General features: G+C 34.0%; 1 protein-coding gene across 1 annotated transcript in view; it reads left to right on the top strand.

Moving 5' to 3' along the window:
- Positions 1–13,556: 13,556 nt before the first annotated feature.
- LOC114328142 (uncharacterized) overlaps positions 13,557–22,076 on the top strand; it is a 60,471-nt gene continuing 51,951 nt past the window's right edge. The window contains exon 1 of the mRNA XM_050662689.1: positions 13,557–13,646. Within this exon, the coding sequence (XP_050518646.1) occupies positions 13,582–13,646 (65 nt within the window). The 5' untranslated portion in view covers positions 13,557–13,581. The remainder of the gene's footprint in view (positions 13,647–22,076) is intronic.

Raw genomic sequence — 22,076 nt, 5'->3', positions numbered from 1 at the left:
AGTACCATATCCTTGACTTTGATTCTTTGCAGTTTGTATATTTGGTAGTTTTCTGCGGTTTCGTTCCTTAAATAATTTTTCCAAGCTATCTTCTTAGACTTCACTTCTGCTTTTATTTTATTGTTCCACCAGTTTGTACACTTTTTGCTTCTGTTATTTCTTGTTATCCCGCATACTTGTTTACCACCCTTTAGGAGTGCTTCTTTCAGTATTTGCCAAGTTTGGTCTAAGTCACCGTCATGTTCAGCGTGCTCTGTTAGGTAGTTATTAACGTAGTTTTTAAACTTGTTTGCTGTCTCCTTCTCTGCTAGCTTATGTGACCTGATTAGTTCTATAGTAGGTGTATCATGAGCTCTACTTGTTTTCTTGGTCTCTTTCGTTATTAATTCTTGTCGCACTCCCAAGCCGGTCCTGGCTACAACTAGATAGTGGTCACTATATAATTAAGCTCCTCGTTTTACTCTTTTACATCCTTAATACATTGCCTTGCTGATCTATTTACTAACACATAGTCTATGATGGATCTTTCGCCTCTACTGTTGACTTCTCTTGTATATTTATGTGCATCTTTGTGTTTAAAAAACGTGTTCATTATTATTAAATCATTTTCTCTGCATATATCAATAATACGTTCCCCATTTTCATTTTTTATTTCTTCTCCATATGGTCCTAATACACCTTAGGTATGTTCATCTCTTACACCCACTCGACCATTTATATCCCCCAGTACTATAGTATTGCCTTCTAAGCTGTCTATTATTTCTGAAGCCTTATCCCAGGATATGTCTTTGCTAGCTGCTCTTTCGTCATCATTTATTCCATATATAACGATGACATTGACTAGTTTGTGTTCCTCGGTTACCAGTCGTATCTTTAAAATTCTTTCGGAAATGCATTCCCAATCTTTAATGTTCTTTATTAGGTTGCTGTGTATCAGGCAGCCTACCCCTTCTTTTGCCCTTTCGCCAAGTGACACTTCACTGGTGATAAGGAAGTGTCCATTCTCTAAAAAGTGTGTGTTTTTTCCCTTCTTTTTGGTCTCTGTTATACCCAGTAAGTCTATTTGATGTTTCTCGAATTCTTCAGCAAGTTCGACTTCTTTGCCGTTGATACCTCTGACATTCCATGTTGCTAATGTCCACCCTTTGGGCTTTAGCACTGCTCTTGTGGGTTTTAAATAGTTACTGTTTATATTCTCGCTCGTTGCAGACTGCATTTTTATGGGTTTACTCTTTCTTGTCTCTCGTTGCTCACGTCCTTGGTCAATATTTTTGGATCTATCTTTGTTTTTACTAGCTATCCTATAATTGTTCGTGTCCATTGTCATTTCCTCGTTTGTCATAGTATTTCCGGCATATTTGTTTACTAGTTTTTTGACCCCATTTTGACTAGTTTGTCCTCTTTGTTGTCCCATTTCCAGCCGACCTTGTTGATCCATATTTTATTTCCTCCAAGTCTTACATCGCTTCCTTTCTCCTTTTCTTCTTGCGCAAGTTTTCTAATTAATTTCTGAATTTCTCTCTCTTTATTCGTAGTATCATCATTGATGTATACTTTTCCTTCTTCAACATGTCTTAGTTTGGATTTATTTTTCATAACCTTTACCTTCTCTTCATGTTCTGCTAATTCAATCAGACAGGTTTTCTCCCCCAATTTGTATGCATTTTTAATTTTAACATCTATCTTCAAATTGTGTTTAATGAAGTTGCTCATTCCCTCTTTTAAGACGCTTTGAGCGTATGTTTCAATTGTTAGTCCACTCATGACTACATTGTTCTTTCTTCTTTGTTTTCCATGAATTCAATAGTTTCCTTAACTTCATTTAACTCCTTTTTGATTTCCATATTTTCTTTCTTCAGGTCTTCAATTTCTTCTCTTAAAGTCTGGTTATCAGCAATTAGTCTTTCTATTGCTTCATTACTTCTGTTTTGGTTTCTCCTTATTTCTTTGATGTGATATTTTATTAATATGCTTAATATAATTAATCTGATTAAAATCTGTCGATTTTTGTGCTCTGTCTGGCTATTTTGTACATCTTTTTTCACTTTCCCTAGTATGAAGTTGATTGTATGCTGTGTATACTCTTCTGCTTTAGCATTTACTACAACTATGTTCGCTCCCATAATACAGTTTTGAAAATACGCATCCCACCTATTTTTTTCTAATGTGTATATAATTTTCTCTCTACTTTCATTTTTTTAACATTATTTTACAACCAGTTAACAGGTCTCTTACTTTTCAACCTTCTTTTCCAAGAAGGTTGAAAGTTTTCTGAGGTTCTTCCAAGAATTTCAGTAGCAGTATCTGTAGCAATACTAGATATTGCTTAAAATTGTATTGCCTTTATTTCATGTTCTAGCATAATATTTCTAGTGTTTTTCCTCTAAATACACCTTATTTCCTATCTTTTAACATATTTTGGTTTATTATAGTTGAAACTCAATAATAATATAACAAAATGTATTACTTTTAAGTCAAGAAAAAAATAAACGAACTTATCTTTTTTTAATTACTGTTTAACCTCTTTTCTTTTTAGAGCAAAGATGGTTTTCAAACTAGGTGTTTTTATTACAATATGCATATATCTTCAAGTATAAAATTGTGCCCTCAACAAGCAGGTAATAAGTGATATAGGTATATTTTACTCTTTACAGAAAATCAGATACATCCGTGGATAGCCGTAGCTCAACTGCTAGATACTGGGTTTCTAAAAATGATACATTCCCTTCCGGAATGGGACGTTTCGATGCCGCCGGTTCATCGCCGGCCGTTTCGATGCCGCCGGTTCATCGCCAGTCCATTTCATCGCCATCATATCTCGCATTTCCTAGAATTCCTAATTAATACTAAAAATAACTAATAATTCTAACTGTCGAAAATTCGGAAATATATCAGATAGCCACTAATTGACTGGCGATGAATCCGCCGACATCGGCATCGAACTGGCGGCATCGAAACGGCGGCGATGAAACGTCCTAGACCCTGCCCTTCACCTTGCTTTTGGAGGGCATGTAAGAGCGTCGGTCCCCCTTGGCTAATATGCATCAACATTATCTAGATGAAACAAGGTTAAAGATGGCAGTTAAACCTCAATCTGTCCGAAAGGACCTCCCGGTTAAAATTCCATACCATAATTTTATTATTATCAGATAGAACTGGTAAAGTTGGCTGGTATCACTCATTGCACGAATTGTTTATTTTTAAAGGTAGTATATTCTTTCAAGGTTTTTGCTGTAAATTTTAAAGAACCGCTTGGATTGACATGAAATTTGGCATACGCATAGCTAACATGTCAAAGAAAAGATGTGTGAAAAGAAAAGATGTGTGCTTTTGCGCTGGGGGTGACTTTAACCCCATCTCGGGGGTGAAAAAATATATGTCCAAAATAAGTCCCGAAATGGATAAACTGACTAATTTTAAGCCACTTTGGTTCTATAGAGTTTTTTCACCAAATCAATACTTTTCGAGTTATTTGCAAGTGAATATGTTCATTTTTCAACAAAATAACCACGTTTTTAGACGGTTTTTCGCAAATAACTCAAAACGTAAGAATTTTTTGAAAAAGATACTCTTAGTAAAACTATAGCCTATAAAAAAGTGAAAAAAACGGTGGATATATTAGGTCTCTATACTTAGCAAAAGCAGAGTTATAGCTAATGAAAAATAGGTACATATTTGAAAAATTCCAAATAGAATATTTCAATGTGAAATATCCAAATAATGAAGCATTTTTAGGGAAAATATATTACAACTTTTTTAAAGTGTTTAAAAAAAAGCTTTATTTCTGTTTTTATAAAAAAAATTTCTAGCATCAAGTGTAAGAAGCTACGCTCAAAATAAAGTTGGTCCCTTTTGTTTTGGCAAAAAAAATCAGGAAGGTCACCCCCAATTTTTTTTTATTATAGGTTATTCACTACATGCAATCAATAAACAAAAAAATTATAAGCATGTTAGTTGTTTGTTCAAAGGGGTGTAAGTATAAATTTGGATTTGTTATCCAATGATAACAAAAACTCCACTAGCCTCTTAAATTATTGAACTGTGCCCTGAAAAGGTAAGTAGTTCACTGCACTGCACTGCACGACACTTCACTTCACTGCTGCTTAGAACCTATGTGGTAGCTCCAGTGGTTTGTGCCTCCTCAGTCTCCGAGTCGGCTCACTATTATCCAGCAGGTTTAGTGCAAGATTATTAGGGTGGTTTTCTAATTTTACCAAATAGCGGCTGCTGTATTCACTCACTGTCTCCTTTACTGTGGCTACTTGAAGATCGTCTCTGATTTCTCTGTTAGGTATAAACCAAGGTGCATTTGTTATGGTCCGTAGTACCTTCGACTGAAAGCGTTCCAATATCTCTATGTTTGAGTTTGCAGCCGTACCCCATAGTTGTACACTATATGTCCATATTGGTTTTAAGGCTACTTTATACACCAATAATTTGTTTTTTAAACTAAGCTTTGACTGTGTTCCCAATAGCCAGTAGTATTTGTTGAGTTTTAAGCCAAGTTGTTTTCGTTTGTTAAAAATGTGCTTTCTCCAGGTCAGTCCTTTATCCAAGTGCATCCCTAAATACTTAACGCTGTCAGATTGAGGCAGATCTTGTCCATTTAGTGTAACAGGTGGCACTGTACCTCTGCATTTGGTAAATGTAACCTGCACTGATTTTCCTTCATTGACTTTGATTCTCCAGTTTCTTGTCCAGTCCTGTATTTTTACTAGATGTTGTTGGAGAATTCTTGCGGCTATGACTGGGTCTTTGTGTTTGACCATTATCGCTTTATCATCTGCAAAGGAAGCTGTGATTGTTTGGTTGCTTACTGGAAGGTCAGCTGTGTACATAAGATAGAGAAGTGCACCAAGAACACTGCCCTGTGGTACCCCTGCCTTTATCAATGTGATTTCTGATGTTGTCTGTCCATACCTTACAGTAAAATATCTTTCTTTTAGGTAGGATTCCATAATAATGGACAGTGTGTGGGGGAGTGATTTTTTAATTTAAATAGTAGTCCATTATGCCAAACCTTATCAAAAGCTTGACTCACATCTAAGAAAGCAGTCGTGCAGTAACTTTTTTGCTCAAATGCTTCATTTATTTCGTCCACTACTCTGCGGATCTGTTCAATTGTGCTATGATCCTTTCTGAATCCGAATTGGTGTTCAGGAATCAGGTGGTTTTCTTCTATTATGGGAGTCAGTCGGGTTATGAGTAGCTTTTCTAGGAGTTTACCAAGGACTGGCAGAAGGCTGATTGGTCTGTATGATGTTACTTCATTTATTGGTTTTCCAGGTTTTGGAATAAGTATAAGCTCGGCAACTTTCCATTGGGCAGGGAAGTTCCCCAATTGTAGCACCGCGTTAAATATTGTTGTTACTAGCACAATCCCTTTTCTTGGGAGTTCTTTAATAAGACGACCTTTGATCAGATCAAACCCTGGAGCCTTATCTGGATTTAAGTTTCTTCTGATTGTCTCATGTACCTCTTTGACTTTGAAGAGTTTTGGAATTTGGGACATTTGATATGGAGCTTCAAGAGTTTCTTTGATTTTAGCTTCTATTTCAGGCGTATTTTGCGATGGAAGAGGTTGAAAGACTTCCTCCAGATATTCTCGGAAGGTATTTGCTTTTTCCTCATAAGTGCGTGCCCATGTTCGGTCTCTTTTACGAATCGGAGGAATTTGTTCATTTTGTCTTTTTAAGTTCTTAACCGCTTTCCATAACGAATAGTCTGTATCTTCTGTACTTGTCAGATTTTCTAAGTATTCGTTAAATGATGCATTCTTTATATTGTTAATAAGCTCTTTCAATTCTCTAGAAGCTTTGTCATAATTTATCCTGTTTGTCGGGTATCTATTGCGCTGCCAAATCCTTCGGAATTTTCTTTTTTCAGCTATTTTCTTTTTTATTATTACTGGGCAGTGTTGTTTTTTTTGTGATTTGATATTTCTGGTGTTGAATTTTTCGCAGCAGTGTGGATGATGTTTGTTAATTGATTTACTGCAGTTTCAATTTCTGTTTTTGTTTTTAATGATATTTTTAAGTCAATTTCTGCATTAATTTGGTTTCTATATTGTTCCCAATTGGTATTCTTGTTGAACAGCATTACAGGAAGTTCTTTTTCTATAATTGTGGCACTAACTTGTGCTATTATTGGTGTGTGATCAGAATAAAGGTCTAGATTTGATTCTACATTTAGGTAACCAGCTCCTATGCCTTTAACTATGAAGAAATCAAGTAGGTCTGGTATTTTAGCTGGGTCCTTAGGCCAGTACGTTGGAGTATTTGTGGATAGGTAACTCAATTGCAGTTCTTGGATGATGTTATATAGTACTCTACCTCTACCTGGCGCTGTTAGTCTTGAGCCCCATGCTATGTTTTTCGCATTGTAATCACCTCCTGCTAGGAACCTGTGACCTAAAGACAAGAAGTATTCTTCCATCTCTTGTTTATTTGGTGGGTAATTTGGTGGGAAGTATGCCGCTGATACTGTTAATGGACCTAGCCAATCTTCAATTACGATACTGGTTGCCTGTAGAAAGTTTTTACTGAATTTAGGTAACTCATAGTGTTTAATTTGGTGTCTAATGAGCACTGGCGTTCCTCCTCTGGCTATCCTGTCAGCTTCTGGATGTGTTGTGTGGTACATTAAATAATTTTTAATGTTAAAGTAAGAACTACTGTTAAAGTGGGATTCTGATATTAGAAGAATGTCAATGTCGTTGTGCGCAAGAAATACTTCTACTTCTTGTTTGTGTTTGGCAAGGCCGTTTGCATTCCAAAGGGCAATTTTATACAGTTGGGCCATTTCTAATTAAGAGATTTGTTAGTTGTGTGAGTTGTTCTCTAAGTGATTTTATTTCTGCTGCCATTTGGTTCATTATTTGTTGTTGGTTTGTAATTGTATTTTGAACAATGGATAATATATTATTGTCACTGGCAACTTGAGCATATGTTGGCCTGTATTGTTGTTGGGGTGTTGGTGCAGCTTGTACACTTTGTGGAGTAGGTTGTTGTGGAATCTGTGGATTTGTTTGTTGCGGGATCGTTTGGTGTGATTGGGTTACAGGCATAAGCTGCTTCTTTTGTTGTTGTTGTTGTCGTTGTGTTTGTAATGCTACTGGTACTATGTTTTCATTTGGGAAACGTCTTTTGATTATTTCTTGGTATACTTTGCAGATTTTTGCAGTGGCAGGATGGTTTCCACTGCATAATGTGCATTTTGGATCTCTACCATCCTCTTTTTTCTTTTCACATGTTTTGTAGTCGTGCTTTCCAGCGCATTTGTAGCATCTCATTGGACGTGTGCAGTTGCTTTTAGTGTGTCCATAGCAGCAACATCTCATGCATTGTACCAGTTTGGATTTTTTCTTGGGTTCCTCGAATTTTATTACGGCATTTAGCAGTAAGGTGATATTAAATATCTCATTATTATTTTCCTTCTTTTCAAGATCAATGAAGAAAAGATTTTTTGGGGAACCTTGCTGGTTTTTTAAGTATTCGCTGTTTATACTGTGCACCGTGTGTCCTTTTTCCTGTAATGCAGTTCTTATTTCATTATTATCAGTGGTATGGTGCAGGTTACGTAGTACCACTCTGAATTTCTTGTTTTCTTCTAATGTATATGTGTGTCGTATTACTTTATTGTCATCCAGTACTTTTTAGACTTTTTTGTAGTTTTCTAACGACTTTACCTGCAATTTTATTTTATTTCCTTTAAGTACTTCGTAATAGTAGTCTTTTTGCGCTATTGTATTATTTAATATTTTGATTAATGGAGGTATTTTTTCAACGTAGTGGAGAATAAATGGTGGTACTTTCTCCTTGTTTTCTTGAGGGGTAATATCATTACTAGTTTCGTTTTTTTCTGTAGACGTTATAGATGTTAGCTTTTCAAAACGGTTTTGGGTTTTGATTTCATGATTTGGGCGTTTTCTTGTTTCTTTTGGGCTATTTGGTAATATCTTTCTCTTTTTGCTTCTTACTTCTTGGAAGTCGTTTGGTCTATCTACTACTGAGTCTGCGCTGATGATTGATTGTGTATCTACGTCTCCCTTTATGTCCGAGTCACTGTAGTATTCGGAGTTTAGTTCCCCTCATTTCCACTGATTTTGTGCATTACTGTTTGAATCATGTTGTGGGTGCAGAGTTTCAGCATTTTGAATTGGCTGGTTTTGGATTTGATTTGATAATCCCATGTAATATGTTTGCACAGGATGCATCATGTGGTTATATTGCTGTTGATACATCATAGGTTGAATATGAGTGGGATGTAATGGCATATTGTTTACATTAGAAAGCATATATGTACTTGCCTGCATACTTGGTATAGTTGTAGGGCATTGTGGTTGGTAGTTGTATCCAGAGTTAGTCGTAACTGGAGGTACACCATCGCTATTTCCTTGCATCTTTCACTGCTGTAACATTCACTTTAGTAAAAATTTTTGGATTTATTTCCTGGACTAACAGGTTGAGGTTTATTATTGTTATTTTGTGTTTCTTTCCACTGACTGCCGATAACACCGACCGACAATGAAGCACAAAAAACCGATATTACGTTAATCGATAATAGACAAACTTCTTTTTGCATTTTACTACATAGTTTAATAAACGATAATAATATAATTAGAATAAAACACATTGACATACATTTTAAAATAAATAGCTTTTACAATGAGGAACGAATACAATAACACAACCGTCTCATGCGATGACTCGTGCTAGAATGACCCCCAATTAGCAACTTAAATGAAATTAATTGTTACCGCTTCACAAGTTATTTTAGTTATGTTTTGTTTATATTATGATTTGTAAGTTTCATCGATTCAAAGTGCTCATTTTTGAAAAAATTTGGTTTTAAAGTAAAATTTTTAAAAATGTTAATTTTGAAAACAATGCTTTTTTCAAAATAACTTAAAAATGGTTAGAGATACCAAAAATCTTAAAGAACAAAAAAGACGGCTTTGCTTTTCTGAATATTTTGTATTTTTTTGTTTTTCTGTAAGACAAAACTGGTTAAGATTCGGTGTTTCTAAATTTGCATACACTCGTGATAAGTAACTCGTTCAATCCCTTTTAACTACAGCTATTTCAAAAATAAGAACTCTGAACCGATGAAACTTACAGATCATAATATAATCAATACAATCGCGAGTAAAAAACTTGTTTAGTGGTAACAATTAAGTTCATTTGAAATGGTAATTAGGGGGTGATTTTCCCGATTTCTTACCAAAAAAAAAGGACCAACTTGATTTTGAGCGTAACTTGTTTACTTTTGATGCTAAAAAATTTTTTTAACAAATAAAAATAAGCATTTTTTAATCACTTTAAAAAAGTTAAAACTAGTTTTCCCCAAAAAAGTCCTTCGTTTTTTGGTTATGGCACGTTAAAATATTCTATTTGGAATTTGACGAATATGAACCTATGTCTCATTAGCCATAACTCTGTTTCTACTAAGCATAGTCACCTAGTATATACACCATGTTTTTCACTTTTTTACGGGATATATTTTTGACAAGAATTTTTTTCGACCAAATACTTACTTTTTGAGTTTATTTGCGAAAAACCGTCTGAAAACGTGGTTATTTTGTAGAAAAATTAACATATTCACTCGCAAATAACTCGAAAAGTATTAACTTGGTGAAAAAACTTTATAGAACAAAAGTTGTTTAGATTTAATTGGTCATTTTATCCATTTCCGGACTTATGTCGAACATATATTTTTCACTCCCAAAGGTCACCCCTAGGGCAAAAGACACAATAGGACTCAACCCCTAGGATACATCGGCACACTATCACTTTTTTTCTATGACTTGTTAGCTATGTGTATGCCAAATTTCATGTCAATCAAAGCGGTTCTGTAAAATGTAGAGGTTTTGCAATATTTTACCTTTAAGAGGCAAGGCAAGTATGTTAGTTCCCTTAAAGTGAATCATTTAATATCGACTTTATTTCAAAATTGTATAATATGTTATTATAATTATCATGTAATTTAAGGATTTTATAGCCAAAAATGTGGCTAATATCAACTACTATTAAGATGTTTCACGGATGATGTGCAATTGATTCGAAAACGCTTTAAAGATTTATAATCCATTGGGATGATGTTTTAAATTATTTACCAAAAAAGATTTTAAGAAGTTTTTTCTTCACTGTTATTTTTTTTAAACTACGGTTTATAGTTAAATTAACTACTAGGATTCTTCCTTTTATTTTTTTAAACGATTACCAGAGAACGGCAGTTCTCGCCAGTGGCGCACACCCACACCCCTATACACGAGACATTATATATACAGGAAATTTTCGATTTTATAAATCTGACTGAATTGAAAATTGGGCCAAAAATTGGAAATTGAATCCATTTTGGTCTAAGGGTGTGAATTTTACGGCCATTCCTATTTAGGGTCGGTATCGTCCACAAAACTCCCAAAAACTTCGAAAATTTAAGTCCGACCTTAACAACTTCTCATAGTACTGATCATTATCTTTCCAATGCATGTCTAATTTTGAAAATCAGTTGTACAATTCAAAAGTTACCGAGCTCAGAAATATGATTCAATTTATATTTAAAAAAGGAAAATGTTTGTGGATATGTATGTATGTATGCATGTGTGTGGAAAAGTTAAACCGATCTGAATTTTTTTTCTGTGTTTGAAGAGGGGTTCAGGGCAGATTCAGAATCGGTGTAGTTTGTGACTTTTGTTCACCCATATGCCAGTTATTTATAGGACATGGTAGGTACAAAACGGCATATTTTGTGGGGGTAAATATCTTAGGTTCAAGAAGATACAGGAGAACCGCAAATACATACACTATATCAATAGTGTTGAGTTAAGATTTCAAATTATATGTAAGCCATCAGGATCAAACATATACACGGCTCAGTATAGCCGAAAAACTGAAAAACTAAACTTGTAAAATTTTGGTTTTTTGACAATTACTCAAAATTTCCACCTACGAATTGGGCCAATAACTGAGTGTTTGTAGGAGGACTCTAGGCAAATCTAACGGTGTATACATCATATTTTATTCGGAAGAATTAGAATTTTTAAGTTAGAGTCTTCATAAATATGATCAAATCTATTATCTATGGGAAAAACGGGTTTTCAAGCTTAATAATTCCTATAATAGCTTCAGTTATCATACCTGACCTAAGATGCATCAGATACTACTTGTCAATACGTTTGAAACTTATGTTCAGTGATCAAAATCGGTTAAGCCGTTTAGAAGTTATTAAGCTGCAAAAGTATAACCCAATTAACAATTATTCCCGAAATGGTTTATGTAGTTGTAGTGGTTACGACGCTAAATTTGATCTGGCAACGGGCAATCCAAGTTTATTTACCGGCCATCCCAATATTTTTTTTTTCAATCTATTTCGAATAGAAAAAAATCTACATTCACATCTACATGTACATTCGATGGACACTAAATCATTTGGGAGGTAATGCGACAAAGGCGACCATTTATAAAGCTTAACGTGTAATCGAGAAACATTGCATTCAACTTACATTTAATTTATAAATAACTTTGAAAAACTCCTGATACAAGAATAAAAAACCGCTAAACGCCGTAAAAATGAGTGACGCATACAATATTCCAGTTACAAAAGATCTGATATGAATATTACGTGGCGCGAAAATGTATTTTAATTTTGATGCAAAACAAAATTCTAGTATTATTTTAAAAGATTTTTGCATAATATTTGCTAAATTTGAAGTGAACGCGCCACAAAACAATTTTAAAATTGAAACTGTATCAAAGTTACTCTTTTGTGGCGCGTTTTACTTCAAATTGAGAAAATATTATGGAAAAATCTTTTAAAATAAAACTAGAATTTTGTTTTGCATCAAAATGAAAATACATTTTCGCGCCACGTAATATTAATATCAGATTTTTTGTAGCTGGAATATTGTATGCGCCACTCATTTTTACGCCGTTTAGCGGTTTTTTATTCTTGTATAAATAAGAACTGCCTTTTTTTTTCGAGAATAATATTAAATAAATATATTACTGCTCCTTACTTTCGCTTTACTTAACGTTAATTTAATTTACTTAACACAACTATTTGAAGGGGTCAGAAGCAAAACCGCCTAAGTAGCAAAATACACATTTTGAGAAATAAAGCATTATAGTTTTTGATCCTTTAAAAGTACTGGACGTCCAAATTAAAAATTTTAAACTAGTAAACAATTCAAAATAAGTATAAAATTTTAAAGATACTTCTGGCGAGAAAATACTTTTATTTTTTTTACCTCTTTTGACAAAAAAAAAATGCATTTAGGTTGTTTTACCTTTAAGCAAAAATGACTTCATAATACATAAAACGAGCTTAAACAAAAGCTTAATTTTCAATTAATATTACTTATTTTTTTATAAAAAAACACCAATTTTACTCTTTTATAACACTAAAGTTACTTATAATCTAGTCATTTTCATCTTCTTTGGAAGACTCAACAGCAGTGCTTGCTTTTTTCATTGTATTTTCGCGGCTTTGACTCATGCAGCAAATCGTTATAGAATTGATGGTAAATGGGGGATATGAAATCTAGCAGCTGTTGTAAATTTTCCCATTTTTGAAACTTAATTTTTTTTATTTTGCTTGATCTCCAAGGGGCTCCAAATTAACATTATTCACCAGTAGTCCAACATTCTTATTGCATTTTTCTTCGTCTTCGTCTAAAGTATTGTTAAAAGAAAATTGGTATGTTTGGTCTTTATTACATTTAAACCACTTAATGTCCCTCCATTTGATCACATGATTTTCGCTATCCTTTTTTGTATCTTTAATGAAATTATTTAAATTTGAAAGGGACACAAAATCTGTCATTTTAAGAAAAACAAATTTTTTGAACACTTTTTTATTAAGTCACACCAGTGATCAGGTACAAATATCTCAGGATTTTTATTTTTCAGTTTTTCTATTAGAGCGAAACTCCGATCGCACTCCATATAGGTGAGACCAGGTACAAAAAATTTGTGGTCAATAGTTTCAATATGTGTACTGCGAACAATTTGTATGAATAATTTGCTTATATTTTTATTCTTATTCTGACCGCCGCGTGAGTCACTGTAAGCAATCACATTTACTTGATCAGTTCTTAACTAATAGATTCTTATTGTCTGTTTTTTTCCAAAAATCATTATAACTTCCCTGACAAACATAATCCAAAATAATGAATCCTTCCTCAAAAACATAATCCAAATATTGTAATGAATCTAATGACAAAATATATAATTTCTGCAAACAAAAGTATCACTTAAACACTGCTATTAATTTACTCGAGCAGTATAACCTATACTCCATAAACAAATCCAAACCGTGAAGTAAAACAGCCTAGGTGCACTAAGGCGATTTCTGCTGTTAACGGTTGGTGAATTTCATTTTGGTTGTTTTTTCTATTCATCAAATGATGGCGATAAAGTAGAGTTAGAGCGTAGTCGATTTTACTACCAAACAATATTCAGAACGTGAAACAGCACTAAAGTCTTTTCCGTGAAAATTGCACTTAGGCGGTTTTACTTCTAACGCCTTCATTTAATTTTTATTTTAGGACTATGGTGTTCACCTAACAACTGATAGTGCGAAATGGGTCGAGAAATGTCGGGCTATAACTGGAACGACTCAAGAAGAAGTGGACGCTGCTGCTCAGGGTATGTTTCCAGACTCATTCGCGGATGTGCATGTACTAGCTTTTACCATATTTTGGAAGTAATTTCTTCTTCTTTTAGTGCCTATTCGTTTCGAATATTGGCGATCATTCTGGCTATGATTATTTTATTAACTTCTTCAAGTGCCATCTTCGTTACGAAGGTTGGCGATCATCAGGGCTATACGTATTTTCGAAACTGCTGACCGAAACAATTCGTTGTTGCTACAGCTATACCATTCCCGTAGATTCTTTAGCCAGGAGTTTCGTCTTCTTCCTATGGACCTTTTTCCTGCTATCTTCCCCTGCATAATTATTCGAAGCAGTTCATATTTTTCGCCTCTTGTAATGTGTCCCAAATATGGCAGTTTTCGTTTTTTGATCGTAAATATGACTTGTGACTCTCTCCGTCCATGATATTCTCAAGATCCTGCGATACATCCACAGTTCAAATGCCTCCACTTTTTTTATATCAATCTTTTTCAGCGTCCATAACTCCATTCCGTAGAACAGCACAGCATGTACGTAACATCTCATCAGGCGAAGTTTCATTTCAAGGCTCAAATCTCTTCCACAGAACACTCTCTTCATTTTAGTGAATATGGATCTGGCTCTTTCTATTCTTATTTTGATTTCTGCTGAGCTATCGTTGTGTTCATTTACAAAAGTGCCTAAATATTTGTATTTGCTAACTCGATCGATAATTTCATTGTGTAAATATAGATTTTGGATATTTCATGTTGATTTCGATATTACCATAAATTTAGTTTTCTTTATGTTCAAAGATAGTCCATATTCTTCGCTGCAGTCTGCTATCTTATTCACCAATGTCTGTAGCTCTTCAAGTGTTTCTGCGATCAGAACGGTGTCGTCGGCAAATCTCAGGTTGTTTAACCTAACACCATTTATTTTAATACCTATGGATTGCTCAGAGAGTGTTCTATTCATTACGTCTTCGGAACAGAGATTAAACAGGGTTGGTGACAGTATACACCCTTGTCTTACACCTCGCTTTATTTCAATTTCTTCAGTGGTATTATTCTCTACTCTCACCACTGCTTTCTGATTGTAGTACACATTTGCTATTAGTCGGATGTCTCGTTTATTTAAATTCTTTTCTTCCAGGAGTCTGATTAGATGATCATGCCGCACTTTATCAAAGGCCTTGTTATAATCTATGAAACACATGAATATATCTTGATTTATGTCAAGACATCTTTGAGACATAACGTTCAGTGCAAACAACGCTTTTCTTGTTCCGAGTCCATTTCGGAATCCAAACTGGGTATCATTGATATCCAGTTCTAGTTTTCTGTGTACTCTAGTGTGTATAATTTTCAGGAATATTTTCAGTACACGGCTCTTCATACTGATTGTACGGTAATCACTACATTGTTTGGCATTCATCTTTTTTGGTATAATACCAAAGGTGGATAAAAGCCATTCTTGTGGTATTTTTCCTGATGTATAAATGCTATTGAAAAGTTGCTATTTATTAAATATTGATGCTTTAAATAGATTAGTTGTTGTGGAGAACTATTTCCTAAGGTCGTTATTTAACTACAATATTCTTCTTCTCCCAATTCCTCGCTTTCCAAATACTTTACCTTGAAGGATTACCTTCAGTAATCTGTATTTAGTGACGTTTCTCATTATGTGTCCGAGATATTTTAACTTTCTCATTTTAATGGTATACATCACCTCTCTTTCTTTACCCACTTTTCGTAATACGGTCTGGTTGGTTATCTTGTCAGTCCATGATATCCTTAGGATTCGCCTGTATAGCCACATCTCGAAGGCTTTAAGTTTTTTCTCCATTGCTTCAGTGAGTGTCCAGAATAACTCAGTAATACAATATTGAGACGATATAAAATCGTAGGAGCCTTATTTTTATCTCCAGATTAAGGTTGTGGCTTTTAAAGAGTTTGGTCATGTTATTGAATGCACTCCTAGCCTACTCTATTCTACATTTTATTTCTTGTGAGTGATCCCATTGTTCGTTTACTATTGGTCCAAGATAGTTATAATGTTTTACTCGGTCCACTGGTGTATTATTGATTGTAGTTGGGCGTCTCTAATTTTATTTTTGCTGATCATCATAAATTTAGTTTTTGATATATTTACTTGAAGTACAAATCTTTCACTTACTTCATTTGCTTGTTTATTAGTTGCTGTAAACTATTCAAATGGTTTGCAGAAATAACGGTGTCGTCTGCATAGCGGATGTTGTTAAGGCGTTCTCCATTTTGAAGTACATATTTCATATTCGTAATTGTCCAAGGCGTTATAAATATAGGCGGTATAAATAATATAGGTGAAAGTATACAACCTTGTCTAACGCCTCGTAGAATCTGGATCGCTTCCGTTGTTTCATCGCTTCCGTTGTTTCACCTCCAAAATTCGTTCTTATTGTGGCTGATTGGTTCCAGTACAAATTTTGTATTATACGTCGGTCTTTATCATCCATTTGGGCTTTTGTTAGAACATCCATTATTTTTCGGTGTTGAACTGTATCAAATGCTTTTTGGTAGTCCACAAAGCAGGTGTAAAGATCGCAGGTCATATCTCTGCATCTTTGAAATAAAACCTGTAGACTAAACAGTGCATCTCTAGTACCTACGCCTTTCATGAATCCAAACTGTGCGTCTCGTATTCTTTCTTCGCATAGCTTGTATATTCTAAGATGTATGTATAATTTTAAGAAAAAGTTTTAATGTATGACTCATTAGACTTATTAGCCTATATTCTTCATACTTTTTTGCTCCCTGTTTCTTTGGTGAGGTAATAAATTCTGAAACTAGCCAATATTTTGGGATGTTGCCTGTGTCATAGATATTATTGAAGATTTTACATATTATTCGTAACGATTCATCATCAAGAAGTTTAAGAGATTCAGATTGTACTTCGTCTGGTCATGGAGCTCTTCCTTTTTTAGTGATATTATGGCTGCTCTTATTTCTGTCACTAGTATACGTGATCCTGTTTCCCTAGGTATTGGGGACTGGTTCTTCCTCTTGTCAAAAAAGAAATTTCGTATGTAATTTTTCCAGGTATTGATACTATTTTTGTCCACCATTATCTCTCCATTGTCATCAATAAGTTGACCTATTCTTCTCTTTTTACATTTGCCTGTAATTTTGATGTCATTTAGTGGTCCCCAAAATGTGCTTTCTGTCTGCTATCGAATGCATTTCAGTGATTCAAAATACATTTGACTGTTCAGGGTCTCTGCTACAGACTCTGAAGCTTGTGTGCCCATGAGCTCCATTAGAGTACTATGGACTGATTTTAACAGCAGGGATGATTCTAAGCTGCATTTCTTTATTATCTGCAATTATTTAAACATATTTGTACATCTGTTTGACATAAATTTGGCAATGGATTTCACTTTCTTATTATCAAACGAAGAACTACTTATAAAAAATGAATGAGTTGCATGTGTGAGTCCATACTATTGTAGTAAAGAAAAGAGAGACGTTCTCACAAACATTTTATTTTTAAACTGACGACCGGTTTCGCTGTCTACAATATTCACAGCATCTTCAGGTCACGGTAAAAGTAAAATTAAATGCTACAAATAACAAAAACCAGAGTTAGTTAAGTGGTCTTGTTGAAATCAAAGGGTAATGATCAAGCCAATATTAAAGTATAATTATATTTATGCATACATATAAATACCCACATGTACGTAAATATGGTGTATAACCCTCAAACTCACATACATGCACGCATTCAAATGTAGTGGCAACAAAAGTATCTCAATTATAAGTATAAAATATACACTTACTTTCCGGTATAAGGGAAGAATATAGTAGTATTCAGTATCATACTTTTTCTCTATACTATGCTAAAGGGAGAGTTGGTAGAGGGACAAAATAGAATGTAACACATTAATTAAAAATATAAAAATAACATTACTTTATATATAACTAACAAATTTTTTTGGTTTCACGGTTTAATGTCGTGTTTCCTTATTAATCCCCTCAAAAAAAAAACAAAAAAATTTGTTAGTTATATATAAAATGATGTTATTTTTATATTTTTAATTAATGTGTTACATTCTAATCTGTTCCTCTACCAACTCTCCCTTTAGCATAGTATAGAGGAAAAGTATGATACTGAATACTACTATTTCCCTTATACCGGAAAGTAAGTGTATATTTTATACTTATAATTGACAAACTTTTGTTGCCACTACATTTGAATGCTTGCATGTATGCGAGTGTGAGGGTTATACACCATATTTACGTACATGTGAGTATTTATATGTATGCATAAATATATATACTTTAATATTGGCTTGATCATTACCCTTTGATTTCAACCAGACCACTTAACTAACTCTGGTTTTTGTTATTTGTTGCATTTAATTTTACTTTTACCGTGACCTGAAGATGCAGTGAATATTGTAGACATCGAAACCGGTCGTCAGTTGTAAAATAAATTGTTTGTGAGAACGTCTCTCTTTTCTTTACTACAATAAAGTAATGCACTCATTGCAGATGAGTGAGTCTTAAACGTTTGCAAGAAGTCGGTTTAGATGGAAAAGACATCAATTTACTAAAGAACTTGTATTGAAATTAAAACGCCAGAGTTAAAATCGAGGATTCCACATCTGCAGAAGTAGAAATTAGGAAGGGAGTTAGACAGGGATGTGTTCTGTCGCATCTGCTGTTTAATCCTTACTCCGACTTTCTATTTAAAGAGGCACTGGAGGACTCCAAGGATTGAGTAAAGGTGAATGGCGTAAATATCAACAGCATCAGATACGCCGACGATACGGTGTTGATTGCGGATTCCGACTTGGGTCTACAACGACTCATCTACAAGACCAAATTGACCTGTGAGCAGTTTGGTATGAAAATAAACATTAAAAAAACCAAAGTGATGTCAATCCGAAAAACCAAAACGTACCTCAACCTTGCACAATAAATGGGCACATTTTAGAACAAGTCAATAGATTTAAGTACTTGGGATGTTGGATCGATAGCAGCCTAAATCCTGATCTAGAAATAAGATCGAGGATAGAACAGGCCAGAAAATCTTTCCAAAAAATCAAAAAACTGCTTTGTGATTTTCGAATAAATCTCGAAATTCGACTACGTTTATACAAATGCTACGTCTGGTCGACTCTTCTCTATGTAGTTGAGACATAGACCCTTAAAATATCAACCATAAATAAGTTGCAGGCCTTTGAAATGTGGATCTACAGGAGAATTCTCAAAATTTCGTGGACATCGAATACCTCAAACGAAGAAGTGCTGCATAGAATTGGCAAGGCAAGAGAACTTTTCAACGCAGTGAAAGTTAGAAAAACATCATACCTGGCCCACATACTGAGAAATAATAAGTACCGATATGCTCAACTTATACAGGGTGTAACAAAAATAAGGTCATAAATTTAATCGCATATTCTGGTACCAAAAATAGTTCGACTGAACCTAACTTACCTTAGTACAAATGTGCACGGAACAAAAGTTACAGCCCTCTGAAATTACAAAATCAAAATCGATTTTTTTCAATATATCAAAAACTATTAGAGGTTTTTTATTGAAAATGAATATCTTGTATTCTTATGGCAGTAGTATTTTAAGAAAAAAATGATAATGAAATTTGGACACCCCATAAAAATTTTATGAGGGTTTGGTTCCTTTAAACCCCCCCAAACTTTTGTGCACGTTCCAATTTAATTATTATTGTAGCGCTATTAGTTAAACACAAGTTTTTAAAAACTTTTTTGTCTCTTATTACTTTCTCCAAAAGTCAGTGTTTATCGAGATATTTGAATATTTGTCAAATCCACCACATATTTGTATATGGTAAAGTACTGTGACGCCTCACAACCCGGCCTAATTATTCTCGATGCTTCCCGGGGTTACGAGACAATACCATTCCTATCCACGGCGTTCGGAGCGAGCGCTGCCGAAGTATATAATATAAAGAACCGAAACTCATTCGCAGGCCAGTCAGTTACTAATTTCGACGCGATATTATATTGTTACGTTTTTGTGAACGGGTTGAAATGTATTTTTAAAGTAGATAAATAAATATTTGCAAATGAATTAAATAAGTTAGTATGTAAGTGTAAAATAAATTAGATATATTGTTGTAAAATTAAGTGTTAAATTGTAAGTGTTATAAATTAAACAATTTCAAGTAAGTCTTTTATTTATTTAATAATAATTAAAAGTCAATTCGCGTAATAGTTCACAAATAAATAAATCAGTACAGTAATAACCCAACAGTACGATTATGGAGACTTGGTAATAATATGAAAATTTATTTATGATTTACATTTTTAAGTATATTTTGAACCATATTAAAAAAGAAGCCACATCTCGATAAAAGATGCTTTATCAAAAAAATACAAAGAGGCAAAAATTTTTAAAAACATCGTGTTTAACTCCTGGTACCGAGTAATAGTTTAATTGGAACGTACACAAACATCTGGGGGTTTTAAAGGAACAAAACCCTCATAAAATTTTTATGTAAACATATTAAAAAAGAAGCTGCAACTCGATAAAAACTACCTTATCGAAAAAATACTAAGAGGCAAAAAAGTTTTAAAAATATTGAATTTAACTAATGGCACCACAATAATAATTTATTTGGAACGGACACAAAAGTTTGGGGAGGTTTAAGGGAACAAAACTCCCATAAAGATTTTATGGGGTGCAAAAATTTCACTAAAATTTTTCCATAATATGTTCTTTCCATAAGAATGCCACATGTCCATTTCCAACAAAAAATCTCTAATTGTTTTCGATATATTCAAAAAAATCCTTTTTCATTTTGTAACTTCAAAGGGCTGTAATTTCTTTTGTGTGCATATGTGTACTAAGGTAAGTTAGGTTCATTCGAACTATTTGTGGTCCCAGAATATGTGGTTTAATTTATGACTTGTATTTTTGTTACACTCTGTAGTGAAAGGAAAGATCGAGGGAACGATAGGACTAGGAAGGAAAAGACTATCGTTGCTCAAAAATATCCGACAATGGACAGGGCTAAATTTTAAACAGCTAATAAGAACAGCTGAAGACAGGGAAGAGTTTGCAATTGTAGTAGCCAACCTCCATTGAGGAGACGGCACTTTAAGAAGAAGAAGCGTCTTCAAAAGGATTGATCTCTGGTGGGACTCTTATCGTGTTATCGAGCCGTAGGTGACGTGCTTTGTCGGGCTATCTTCCAAAATATTTCTTCCAGATCTAATTATTGAGAGCAGCAGCAGCACAACTTTATTATTCCAGATTTAGCGATACTCACACTTCCTCAAAGGGTAAAGTTCATTCATCCCAGATCTACAATTTACGATTTTGGAACAGGCCTTGCAAAATACTTTGTCTCCACTTAGCTTTAACTCGGGAAAACACTTTATCCAAGCACTTTTTTGAATGGTAGGCATATTTAAATTTAATATATACCAATCGCTTCAAAAACACTAAATACGATACAACGTTTACTTTAAACAAATGTTGGCCGGAAACTGACCAAATAATTATTAGACCCTTAAAAGCAGGTAGGTACCTAAGACTTGCTACGCTAATAAAATAATATTTTTCTGGGAACACCCATAATTGTTAAATTCAGGTAGTAATAGGAAAGCGATAGATAGATAAATAACGAGCTCGTTCATATCGAAGTTATAAAATTCCAACTAAGAGAGGAAAATTTTAAACTTTTATATAATTTATTTTTAAAATATTCAAAATAAATCGTGTTTAGCTTAAATATGCAATGTTGTGTTTGTTGTCTGAAAATAAGCAACATATGCATCTATATGCCCTTTGCATATATTCTGCTCTCTACTTATCACGCACAAAATCCGCTTCTATCTCTCCGACTAATTGTGGTGTAATACTTTTGCAACCATAGATCGTCAGAAAGGACCACTGTGCACCGTCGTAACCTTGCCCACGAAGATTTTAAATATCTAGCCCTAAATGTCTGAGTTCCCGCTTGACATTTGCCTCTCCAGTTAAATCCTGCACTACTACTGTTAGAAAATCTCCTTTTAAATGGTATTTCTCTTTGTCTACATATCCCACACATAATGTACATTGAAGCTGATGTCGAAGTTGTTTCATCTACCAAAATAGAAAAAATTTGCTTCACTTAACCCGCTTCAACATTTTTTTCTCAATAACAGAGCCACAACAATCTATGAGGTCATTTTGCGTTGTTTTACTTATAAACGTTGAATTCTTGGGAGTATTTTGAAATGGTGTTCGAGAATCTGATCACCTGCATCAACTCTGTGTTTAATAAGTTGCCTGAAGTTTCTTTCTTTTGAATTATTGATTGATTCAGACGATTTCATTTCCAAATCAATAGCACCAACATCTTTTTTTTTATTTATTTAAATTTAAGGCGCATCAACCTATATGGTTATAAGCGCCACTCGGTGTTACAAAGTTTATGTTAACAATTGTTGATA

Source organism: Diabrotica virgifera, chromosome 9, assembly GCF_917563875.1.
Source record: "Diabrotica virgifera virgifera chromosome 9, PGI_DIABVI_V3a".
NCBI lineage: Eukaryota > Metazoa > Arthropoda > Insecta > Coleoptera > Chrysomelidae > Diabrotica > Diabrotica virgifera.
The sequence above is the reverse complement of the archived record's forward strand: the minus strand, read 5'-3'. Positions and strand labels throughout refer to the sequence as shown.